The sequence below is a fragment of the Nelumbo lutea genome, chromosome 4 (genome assembly GCF_056320005.1).
Source record: "Nelumbo lutea isolate HS-2025 chromosome 4, American lotus-T2T, whole genome shotgun sequence".
Lineage (NCBI taxonomy): Eukaryota > Viridiplantae > Streptophyta > Magnoliopsida > Proteales > Nelumbonaceae > Nelumbo > Nelumbo lutea.
Genome location: NC_142687.1, coordinates 81,724,477 through 81,735,264, shown reverse-complemented (window position 1 = coordinate 81,735,264; position 10,788 = coordinate 81,724,477). Strand labels below are relative to the sequence as shown.

Here is a 10,788-nt window from a genome sequence, read left to right as displayed (position 1 = left end):
CAATTCCCTCCCATGAATTTTTTAATATAGTTGCAAGTGGAATCCTTCTATTAGAATCCTATAAAAAGAGATAAAAATGTCTAAAATACCCATAGTTGCTTTTGACCAAAATTAGGGTTGTTCACGGGTCGGGTTGGGTCATTTTACTGATTTTTTCCAATCGATCCGATCTGGTCGGGTTATCTGAAATTGAAACCGAAACCGACCTGTGTTAAGCAAAACTGACCTGATCGATTTGAGTAGGTTATGGTCGGTTTCGGCTCTACGTAGTGTTGACTCAGTTGCTGTTCATTTATGGCTCTAGATTCCTAAAGGAAACCGGCATTTCCTTAATGTTTTGTGGCCCATCTATGGATCCAGATTTTGTGGAGGGAGCAAAGTTTGAGAGTACTATTTGCTGGAGTAAGATTTCAATCTGCAGGAAACTATATAATGGATGGATCAAACTATCAAAGCCAGTCGGATCCAACAAAAGCTAAGAAGATGCTCTCTGCTAGTGCAGATAAGTAATGGTGAAATATTGAAATTTAAGACAAACATTTATTCATGTACTCTTTTTTTTATTCACTGATGGAGTGATGGGTCTTGGGCCATCTTTAATGTTTACAACATACCTCCTGATGAACTCATTAGTGAAGAACTAAGTAGGTTGTAACTACTAACTAGTAACTAACTATTAAGTCGGTTCAGGTCGGGTCGGTTTCAATGTTCACACATGAAAACTGAAACCGAACCGGATCATCGATTTATGATTTTTTATAACCTGAAATCGATCGGTATTGAAGAAAACCCAACCGACTCAGGTTGGGTCGGACCGAGTTGGTCGGTTTGGTCGGGTTGGGTCTTCTTATGAACAACCCTAACAAAAATGTTTATTTTTCAAATTTTCTCTTCACATGAATCATTAGCCTAGACCTTTCCAATCTCTTTTCTAAAATTGATTCATTTTTCAAATTTATCCACCATATCAATCGCTGAAAGGAAAATTTATAATTTTAAACTCTCTTTTTTTATTATTTATAAAGTTGGTATTGTTTTTCTTTATATATATAAACCAGCCTCAATGATAACTGTTTGGGTATTTTAGACATTTACATGCCTCTTGTTAGAAGATTTTAACGGAGGAATCTACTTGCAACTATGTCAGAAAATTCCATATAATTGATTGCAATTACCAGAAAAATTTTCAGCAATGGTCATAAACTTCAAAGAAAGTTACATCAATTTACCAAACAAAGAAAAAAAGAAACAATTAATGTTTATAGGAAGGTAGTCTCCTCTATTTTGGTAGCCCAACTTTCTCAAACATGTTAGTCACCTACCCTCAAGGCCACCCGCCGTGGGCTGGAGGTAGAACAATAATTTTATTTCAGACAATTCCAAGAATCACCTTCGTCTCCACAGGAGTCAGCAATTGGAAGTTAGGTTGTTCGTTGGGCTACTTAACAACCCGTCTCCAACCCTAAATGACGTGGATAAGCAATTAAAACTTGATAGTTTAATACCATAGAGTCTCCGTGGACGGTCGTGATTCACCCAACGTAACGCATTAGCACCCGCGTCTCCATCAGGCGCAAGTTAGCGCGTCTCTTAGCTCCCGATGTTTTTTTTTTTTAATTTATTTTATCTTTTAAATGACAAAAAATAAGTTATTCCGCCCAACTATTAGCCGTTAATCAATCGAGGCTGATTCGTTGGTGTATTAATTGGTTTGTTCTAGTGTTGATGTGAAATCAAATGCCGCAATCAGCACTAACTTAACCGTTATCAAATTCTATTATTTTAATAAAAGTAAATAAAGATGAATAAGCCAAAAAAATAAAGAAAACCAGGAAAGTATTCGACCCACGCACTAATCATCGAGCGTCAAAAACTCGTGCTCCTCCCGTGCGCTTCTTTTTATCATTCGCACACACCTCCCCAGACCATACTCTCGGACCTCTCCGGTTCAAATTTTAAACAGAAAAGCGCAGTTCTGTTTATCCGTAGTTCGCCATAAACAAAGTCATATTTGCCCTTCATATCTCATGAAATTCCACTACAGTCTCCCATGTATAGACCGAAATACCCTCAATGGCCTATAACAGTATAACCTCATTCGGTGAGCAGTTTCAACATGTGTGAAGATCCGACTGTAACGCGTTCATTGGATAACAAGGAAAGATAAACCTGGCTGGAGCTGGATTGAATACGGTCAACATGATTACAGGAACTAACCTACGTGTCTCTCTGCTGCTCCTTCTGTATCTATTTTTTCTGAGAACCAGATGACAAGTATTTGACTAACTGACCATCTTACCCCTTTTATCAGTCAAGGTTTTTGGATTGATCATTGAAGTGAAAAGGCTTTGAAGTTGAACCCGGGTCTTACGTTGTCGGGTTGCCCCAGTTAAAGAGGACGCGCTTGTCATTTTACAGAAGAGAGAGGGTAGTGTTGGATCATTCGCTTTTGTTGTTTATTTTAAGTCCAGAGAGAGAGTTGGGAAAATTGATGGGAGAAGAAGTTTTCTGTGTAGAGGATATGAATATGATCTGCTCCTCTTCGGGAATTTCACAGTGTAGAATCTGCCATGAAGAAGAAGTTGAGAGCTCCAAGAGCTTGGAAGTTCCCTGTGCTTGTTCTGGAACGGTGAAGGTGATGAAAGAAATGCAATTTTAATCTTTTCTTAGTTTCTATAGTGTCTCATCCTGTTCTGGAATTTAAATTCCTGACTGTTTGTATTGTTTTCTGTTTTTTTCAGTTTGCACACAGAGATTGCATACAGAGGTGGTGCAATGAGAAGGGCAATACCACCTGTGAAATATGTCTACAGGTTCGAGTTAGACGATTCAAAGCTTCATTTGGTTCCCTTCAACTCTTTTTTTTCCCTACTTTTTTTATGTTTGAATGGTACTTCCCGTAATTTTGTTTCTGTGCTCTGAGGTTCTGTTTATATCATCTCGTATTTTCTGTTTTGTCTGCAAGAATTCAGGTTTCTCTGCAGCATTTATCTTTCATTCTCTGCTTTTAACACCTTCTTCATCCCCATTCTACTTTAAATTATAGCTTACCTCTATTTAATAGGATGACTAGTTTCTAGTTTCTCCAACAAAACGAAGATATTAGCCTTTTTATATGGTTTTCCTGTGAGAAAATGAGCTTTTTTTTGCCTCTATTTTGATGCTGGTAGCCAAGAAACCTGAATTCTTATTGCATGTTCCTGTATTTTTTATTTGCAAATTTCGACTTTACTCGAAGCTCTTCTCTGCCCCATTTCAGATGATTTGGCAAGAGTTCGGAAAATGGGTTTTTTATTCAATGGTTTTGATTTTCATTTCTTTTTGTTTGCAGAAATTTGAACCTGGGTACACAGCACCACCAAAGAAGCATCAACAAGCCGATGTAGCTGTTACTATCAGGTAATTTAGAATTCCATAAAATAAATAGAAGATCGAATCTCTGAGCAGAATGAATTGAAACAATACAGAGATGTGGCTTACTTGAGAAGAATGAATTGAAAACAGGGGAAGCTTGGAGGTTCCAAGACAGGAGCGGCAGCTACACGATCATAGCCCGGGATTAATAGCAATAGTCGCTCCCGAAACCGACTACACCGAGTGTTCGGTCGCCGCCGACAGAAGCGCCTCCTGTTGTCGATCAGTGGCTCTCACTGTGAGTATTAATTAAATTCATCTTCCCATCCGTTTGATTCTCAGAAAGGAAGAAGGAAGTTAAAACAATATTGAATACACGATCGCCAAACCGAAATACCAAAGAGAAGCCTGTATATCGGCAATTTCATTGCCACGTGGCAAAGTTGCAACTGTATCCTATTCTAAAACTACCAATCCTTTCTATAGGCCCCAGCCACGAGCTGGTACTGAAATTAGGATTTGTTTTTTGACGACATTTGCAGTTTACAATACTTTTGCTTGCGAGGCACTTCTTATCAGTGCTTATGGGTGGAACGGACCATTATGTGTTCACAATTCTTACAGTAAGTAGAAGACTTTCTGGGTCTGGGCGTATTTCGTCACAACTAGATTTAGATCCAGTAGTGATTGAAGCTGTGTAGCTAGATCATTAATTCACTTTATAACTTCGCAGGTTTGTATTCTAAGGGCTGGTGGAGTCGTTCTCCCGCTTTATATCTTGATACGAATTGTTGCAGCAATACAGAACAACCTGCAACAGCAGCAGCACAACTATGTCCGTCCCGTAAATTCTTATCTTGAATCATTTCAGATCAGAATTTTTTACACACTTCCGTCCATTGTGATGCAAATTTTGCCACCATGAGTACGCTCAGCCAGCACTAAAGCCAAGAAAAACAATTTTTTTTTCATAATGTCCAATGTCAAAGGCTCCTTTGAATTTGAATGTCATTTCGTTCCTCCAAACTCCAGCTTAGGGGATGTAATTTGGGCAAACTTGTTTTGTGATGAGGATATGTCAATTGGAATGGGCCCAAACTTGGCCCCAGAAATCTACGTAAATTAGTCAAATTGGGTACCTGACTTTGCCCAGCCCAAATCTGTGTACATTCTTCAAATTGGGTACCCGATTTACACCAGAAAGCCTTACCTCAGCTGTTTAGGATATAAAAATTTTGAACCAGGAAATTAGTTGATTAATTGAAACTAAAGCCAGTTTATTTTCTATTGTTGCCTAAACCAGGAGATTGATTATGATAGTTCACCTTTCCAAGAAGATGATGAAGATGAAGATGACGATGAATTAGAAGATGAGGACGTAGACTTGGAAGCGCAATCTCAACATTGGGCCCAAAGGGTCCAAATACATTCCTAATGGCACTTTTGTAATTTTTTTTCGTATTAGAGCCGAGCATAATTGATGCTGCCTTCTCATTTTTTCCCTCGTATACGAGAGAAATACAAAAATCAAGTTGCTATCACGCTTCTGTTTTCTGCCTCCTTTTCACTGCAAGTTGTAAGTTTCTTAAAAGTAAAAACTTGTAACAACAAAAAAGGCAATGTATGTCAACAAGTGACAGCAGCAAAAGGGGATTGGGCACACATAATACTCCATTTTTCAGGCATTGCACCGACCTGATCTTAAGCCAAAAGTTTGGGTCTAAAGTTCTACACCTCACCAAATGTCGAGATTAGTTAGTCATAGTTTAAGCTTCAGACAGGGCCAGCATCCCATGTTGCCAATCTATATTCAGTTGCAAATGTAGTAAAATACCAGAAACAAAGTATTAACTTCATTTCAGATTTGATGCAGTAGCCAACGCCACAGATCTTGTTAATAGATAATATGATCCAGATGCAACATTCTCCTTATTTACTCTGAGAAATCTACACCAGAGAGCAAAACTTTTGAGTAAAATAAATATGGAACCAATAGCAGTGCATAGATTTCTGTTAATATGGCTAATTATTTGAAATTGTGAACACCGTCTTGGCTTAAGAGTTTTGGCTCATTACAGTTACAAGCTTTGTTTTCACCTTTCTTAAATGGAAACAAACCACCGAGTTATACAAATACCTATAAGCTACGAAATTATGAACGGGTTATACGGGTAATTTCATCACATTATCAGGTTTCTCTGAACGAACTATTAAAGCGGGCAAGAAGATTAATATATTCAGAAATTCTTTCATTTTTCAAATATTGATGATAACAGATGGTTGTAATCAGCCACACATATTGCGCTTGGCTATTAACAGTACTCTTCTAAAGAAGAATCCTAGAGCCAATGATACTCAAAGTCATCTCTAAAAGGGGGGAAAAATTGGACGCCTAAATACTCAAAAGTCATCTCTAAAACCAACTGCTTCCGGACAGTCCCAGTTACAGTTCATCCTGCGAACATGAACGGGAAAATCATCCGTTAGTAAAAGAAGAATTTTTGTGAAAGAAATAACAGCATAAAGCTCTGAATGATAAAACCATACGGACACATACATGTACATCCTTACTATCCTTGTCAGTTTCGCTTTTGATCCCAGCGTCTTCGCCTTCAGAATCATCTACATCGTCATCTTCCTCCTCGTTCTCGTCCTATATAAAATGTAAACAGAAATAAGAAAGCAATTACAAATGGTGAAATGTGAATGGCAATCCTCTAGATGTAGGTAAGTAGTATGCTTACATCAGAATCGACTGGGTCACTCTTTGCTTCCTGCAAAGAAGGCCAAACCAATGTTACTAATTGAATGTGTGAAACTAAAATTACAAAGGGATGAAAGCAACAATATCCCCATTCAAGCACCACACAAAACACAAATACAGATTCCTACTATTCGCCCAGTAACATCCATCACCATTTAGGGAAGACAACAGGACAAAAACAAATCAAGGCAAAATTAAAAAGACCATATGAATACACCCAAAAATAGGCACACACACACACGGTTCCTATTCTTTGTTCCTGTGACATCCATCAGCTATTTAACAAAGGGAGAAAGGGATGAAATACCTCCTCTTCTCTCTTTTTCTCTGCTTCCTCAAATGCTGCCTTCTCAGCCTGCAAAAATTTTATGTTTTCAGAATAACAGTCAACAGAAATTCCAGAATTCCAAAAAACTAAAAAAAAAATCAACCCAATACAATGAGAAGGCTTAAGAAACATACATCTTTGTTTTTACCCCATGTTTCCTCGGCCAGTTTCTTTGCGTATTCGGGGTCATCGCAAACCAAAACATTGTCAAACATGGTGCCTGATTTAACCTGGCAAATACAAATAATTTGCTCTATCATCTTGAATTTACAAATAAATAATGGAAAAAATAAGTATGTCCATAGATTTACCTGCCACAACTCAATGCCTACATACTTCAAATTGGGGTAAACATAAATATCTGGGTCATCCTTGAAATCTGTAAGCACATTAGCAAACTTCATACAATGTACAAAAGCATGGTGAAGAATACACAAGCATGCTAAGCTACATAAGAATCAGCAATAACCTGGGTTGTCAATCATAGGCGCCTTCCATTTTCCCTTGTAGTTGGGGTTTTTTATTTTCTGCCAATATTTGGAAGTGTTTGAGCAAACAAGTGTGCAATCAAAAATACCATGGCAACTTTTAAATTTACATTACAATCCCGCTAACCTTTGGCTTCCATGGTCCCTTGTATTCAGGGTTTGGGATGGTTGGGGCTGTCCATTCACCATCTTCCTCGTCATCCCAATCTTCAGGCTGAAAACGCATGTTTCTCAGTAACTAGTTTCATTTATGGGGAACACCATAAAATTATAAAATTAGAAGTTTCTGAATTAACAACCTTTTTGGCATCAGAATCAGGTATCTCCTTTGGGATGTCATCATACCCCTATAAACAAAAAGAAAAAAAATAATTAGCCTGGTTGTGCATATAACATATCAGAACTAATGAAAAGAACCATAGGAAGTTTCTAGAATCAGGGGATGGATACCTCAGGCTTCTTATCTTCAGGATCAGGAATATACTCCTTATCATCCCAGTCTTCAGGCTGTATGTCAGCACTCAGTGTGTTAAAATTGATAACCCAATGCTTTCATTTTTCATAAATATATTGGATAATTTTCAGGCAATATTTCTTACTTTCTTAGCTTCAGGATCCTTGATTTTCTTTGGAGGGAGAATATCCCAATCGGTGTACAGGCTCCCAGATTGTTTCTCAACATTGTCTATGAGGATGCTATAGGTAGCATCTGGCCGGAGGATGAAAGTATAAACATGAGTCAACTGATCAGTCTCACAAGGAACATCCTTCTTGATCAAGTGGTTTGATTCATTGTATGAAATAATGGCATGAACTTTTTTGGTGCTGTAACCACAGATATCTGGACCAAACATGATACTGCAATCCACAAAACAAACATTTACCAAGAAACTTTTAGATTCTGAGAAAAAAATAGACAATATCATTGGGAATTCAGATGGCATATGGCATAGGAATTACCTGTATGGAGTCTCACCGCCAAATTTCTTTTGATCGACATCACCACTGAGCAACTTCATGTACCCACCACCGCAGTCAAGCTTTTGTTCGTGCTTAACAGAGAACTGGAAAACCAATGTCTTGTCTTTATTGTTGAAAATAGGGAATTCTGCTGAGATGGCATAAAATCTGTAGTCCTCGCTGGTTTGGATACCTAGATTGAGATTTTAGACTCGTCAGCCATCCCATTGCATGCAATCAAAATATGTAAAATTAATGTAGGTAGAGGCAATAAAATCATTCAAAAAGGCTTTAAATATCCCAAATCCTATCATGTCATCCTAACTTACAGTGGTTTATCAAAAGGGGTAAAGTTGGTACCTTTATCATTAGCATCTCCGTTCCATTTACCAGAAGTGTAGTTCCACTCCCCAGCCATGTTCTCATCTTTCTTCCAATCAGATTTGACCCACCTCTTCTCCCATCCATCTTCAAAACCCATATAAACAATCATAAACAAATACAATACTATAATAAAGTGCCTCTTAAAATCAAGATACCAAAATATTAATTAATGTACATGGTCAGAATAAGCAGATTAGCAGAAAAGAGAATAAATAGTAACCTCGGTAGCAGACAAAAAAAGAGATTAATCACCAGCTTCCTTGCCGCTTTCTTCTATATGTTTTAGTAATTTTTGGGGACGTACTCCCCCCCCCGGGTCTTGTGTAGCCCCTTTTGGTCTTATAAAAAACGGAATAATCTATCTTTATGTAAAAAATGGAAAAAAAAAATAGGCCACGGATCTACTCTTTCTCCAATTACAAATAGAAATCTCGCTTTTTTTTCGCTCTAGACAAAAAACGCTTATAGGCGCAAGCACTCGCACCACGCGTAAAGAAACCGTGAAGTTTGTGCTTCTAACGACTAAGGGGGAATGGGAAACTTTATGAGGAATTTGTGAGATGAGAATCCCATCTACCCACAGCCAGTAGAATACAATGCCAACCCTCTACAAACACGATTCCATGAAAGTAGAAGACTAAACGTAAGAACTAGACATCACTAGACACCGCATTAGTTGCGAAAATTCACAGCATATGATCTATTATATATAATTATAACGCGAGTTAAGACGTCACTCAAACTTCAAAGCCAAAGTATAAAAATCCAGTCAATAACCTTCAAACAAATTCCAGAAATTTTCCGTCATGGTCAGATCCGTCCTCTAATCTCTCTAAAGGAAAGAGGAATGCCAAAGAAGAACTACAAGAGGTACAATTATTCCACCGGATTGAAATGTTGTAAGATAAACTCTACGAAATTGTTGCTTGTTCTCCATTATTTGACGACATTTAGCGTATGATTGAATAACGATTTAGACAGAAGATCTAAACACCGACTGCTTAAAGACAGATTTTTTATCAACCAGATCTACATAAGCGCAGATCGAAAGAGAGAGTAAACCTCAACTACGAAGTTCATCAAAATGTGCATCGCAAATTTGGGACAGCCAACTAACAATTTAAAGACAGATTCATGTAACCGATCATACCTTCAAAACGTTCTTCGAAGAAAACCTCGGCAGAAACGAATGCAACCAGAGAAAGGGTGATAATGATGCCTAAAAGGTTAGGGCTCTTCTTTGGAATCACCATTGCTGGATCGGAAGAGAGAGAGAGCCCTCCGCAAGCAGATCAGCGAGCCCCAGGGAAACAGAAGCTAACAATATATAGGAATAAAAATCCTCTTCCTAATTCGTGAGTTATAAACTGGATTTCAGTCGATTTTCACGTCCGCATCGTTTATCAGAAACGCTAAACTGCGGAGTCCACTGCTATGACATCGCCTTACGAAGTATTATTCAATAAAATGTTGACAGCTGTCTCCCATGACAGTTGTCCGTTGTTAATTGGAAAGAAGCAGAGCTGTCCATCCACGATGGCGTTTGAGTACAGACTTTTTTTTTTGCTCCTTTAAAAATGGAGGCAGTGCTCCAAGTGCACAACAACTCAGTTAAACTGTCAAAAATCTCCTCGCTTGTTGCCGATTTTACAAGGCAGAGCCCCGAACCAGCAATACCTGCAATACCATATTTGAGATGGGATTCAGTTCAGTCCTCACAAGATCATTCTCACCAGCAGCCTGGCATATTCCCAATGCTTTTTGTTTTTCCATGGGGAGATATTCTTAATACATGGCAGCAAGGGACTGTGGGAACGTATGATCTTGTGAGGACTAAATCCAATTTCAAACTAGATATTAAAATTCGCTTATGATATGTTACCCACAAAGCATTCCCAAATTTCTACAATTTTGACTTGGGATGGCAATTTTCTCATCTCCGGTGGGGACCCGATGGGATTAGGGATGAAGATTGTTTTGGCGGGGTAGAGACGGGGACAAAGATTAATAGGAATCTCCGATTGGGGTCGGGGTTGGGGATGGGTATTGAGGTCTCTGCTCCGCCCCAATTATATATATATATATATATATAATATAATATAATTGTTTATAATTTAAAATTCTTATTTATTTTAAGTAAATTTATTTTTCAAATAGATAATGTTATTTAAAAAAGTTTGGGGATTCAGGTCCTGTGAGGAACCCATCCCCGTTGGGGATAGGGGATGGAGGACAAACTTTATCCCCAGCGAGGATTAGGGATGGGGAATATGACCCCCGTTTGACCCCAACCCATCTAACCCACCCATCCCATTAGTGGGTCAACATGGATCAAGTGACCCATTAGGGTAAAAGGGAAGGGTCGACGTGGCATTGGATCAGGGATACCCATGGGTAGACATTTATTAAATGGATAAATTTCTTAAACTACCCTTATGGTTTAATTAGTTGATTAAATATACCCTTGTTGTTTGACTATTGTCTAACGCTACCCTAACTGTTTCTGACAA

At 38.3% G+C, this 10,788-nt stretch overlaps 2 protein-coding genes across 2 annotated transcripts; one reads left to right on the top strand and one right to left on the bottom strand.

Annotated features, from left to right (window-relative positions):
* The first annotated feature begins 2,488 nt into the window (after positions 1 to 2,488).
* LOC148861319 (uncharacterized) lies at positions 2,489 to 4,895 on the top strand. Its single transcript, XM_088941979.1, has 7 exons — positions 2,489 to 2,635; positions 2,742 to 2,813; positions 3,332 to 3,399; positions 3,505 to 3,652; positions 3,897 to 3,977; positions 4,088 to 4,189; positions 4,658 to 4,895. Exons 1-7 carry the CDS (start codon positions 2,492 to 2,494, stop codon positions 4,787 to 4,789), a joined length of 747 nt encoding a protein of 248 aa, XP_088798105.1. The 5' UTR covers positions 2,489 to 2,491; the 3' UTR covers positions 4,790 to 4,895.
* A 687-nt stretch (positions 4,896 to 5,582) lies between these two features.
* LOC148861318 (calreticulin-like) lies at positions 5,583 to 9,575 on the bottom strand. The gene is made up of 14 exons (XM_088941978.1): positions 9,429 to 9,575; positions 8,255 to 8,362; positions 7,895 to 8,087; positions 7,534 to 7,792; positions 7,385 to 7,441; positions 7,234 to 7,281; positions 7,062 to 7,148; positions 6,916 to 6,973; positions 6,758 to 6,825; positions 6,581 to 6,676; positions 6,426 to 6,473; positions 6,099 to 6,128; positions 5,912 to 6,007; positions 5,583 to 5,809 (listed from the first exon to the last, which is right to left on the bottom strand). Exons 1-14 carry the CDS (start codon positions 9,529 to 9,531, stop codon positions 5,798 to 5,800), a joined length of 1,263 nt encoding a protein of 420 aa, XP_088798104.1. The 5' UTR covers positions 9,532 to 9,575; the 3' UTR covers positions 5,583 to 5,797.
* Positions 9,576 to 10,788: the final 1,213 nt, after the last annotated feature.

What these genes read in the sequence shown, in the direction of transcription:
- LOC148861319 (XM_088941979.1), top strand. Translation starts at nt 2,492, where the DNA reads ATGGGAGAAGAAGTTTTCTGTGTAGAGGATATGAATATGATCTGCTCC. An exon ending in CTTGTTCTGGAACGGTGAAG is followed by an intron (nt 2,636 to 2,741) that starts GTGATGAAAGAA and finishes TGTTTTTTTCAG; the next exon opens with TTTGCACACAGAGATTGCAT. An exon ending in AACAGCAGCAGCACAACTAT is followed by an intron (nt 4,190 to 4,657) that starts GTCCGTCCCGTA and finishes TGCCTAAACCAG; the next exon opens with GAGATTGATTATGATAGTTC.
- LOC148861318 (XM_088941978.1), bottom strand. Translation starts at nt 9,531, where the DNA reads ATGGTGATTCCAAAGAAGAGCCCTAACCTTTTAGGCATCATTATCACC. An exon ending in CTGAAGATAAGAAGCCTGAG is followed by an intron (nt 7,282 to 7,384) that starts GTATCCATCCCC and finishes TTTTGTTTATAG; the next exon opens with GGGTATGATGACATCCCAAA. An exon ending in GTGACCCAGTCGATTCTGAT is followed by an intron (nt 6,008 to 6,098) that starts GTAAGCATACTA and finishes CATTTTATATAG; the next exon opens with GACGAGAACGAGGAGGAAGA.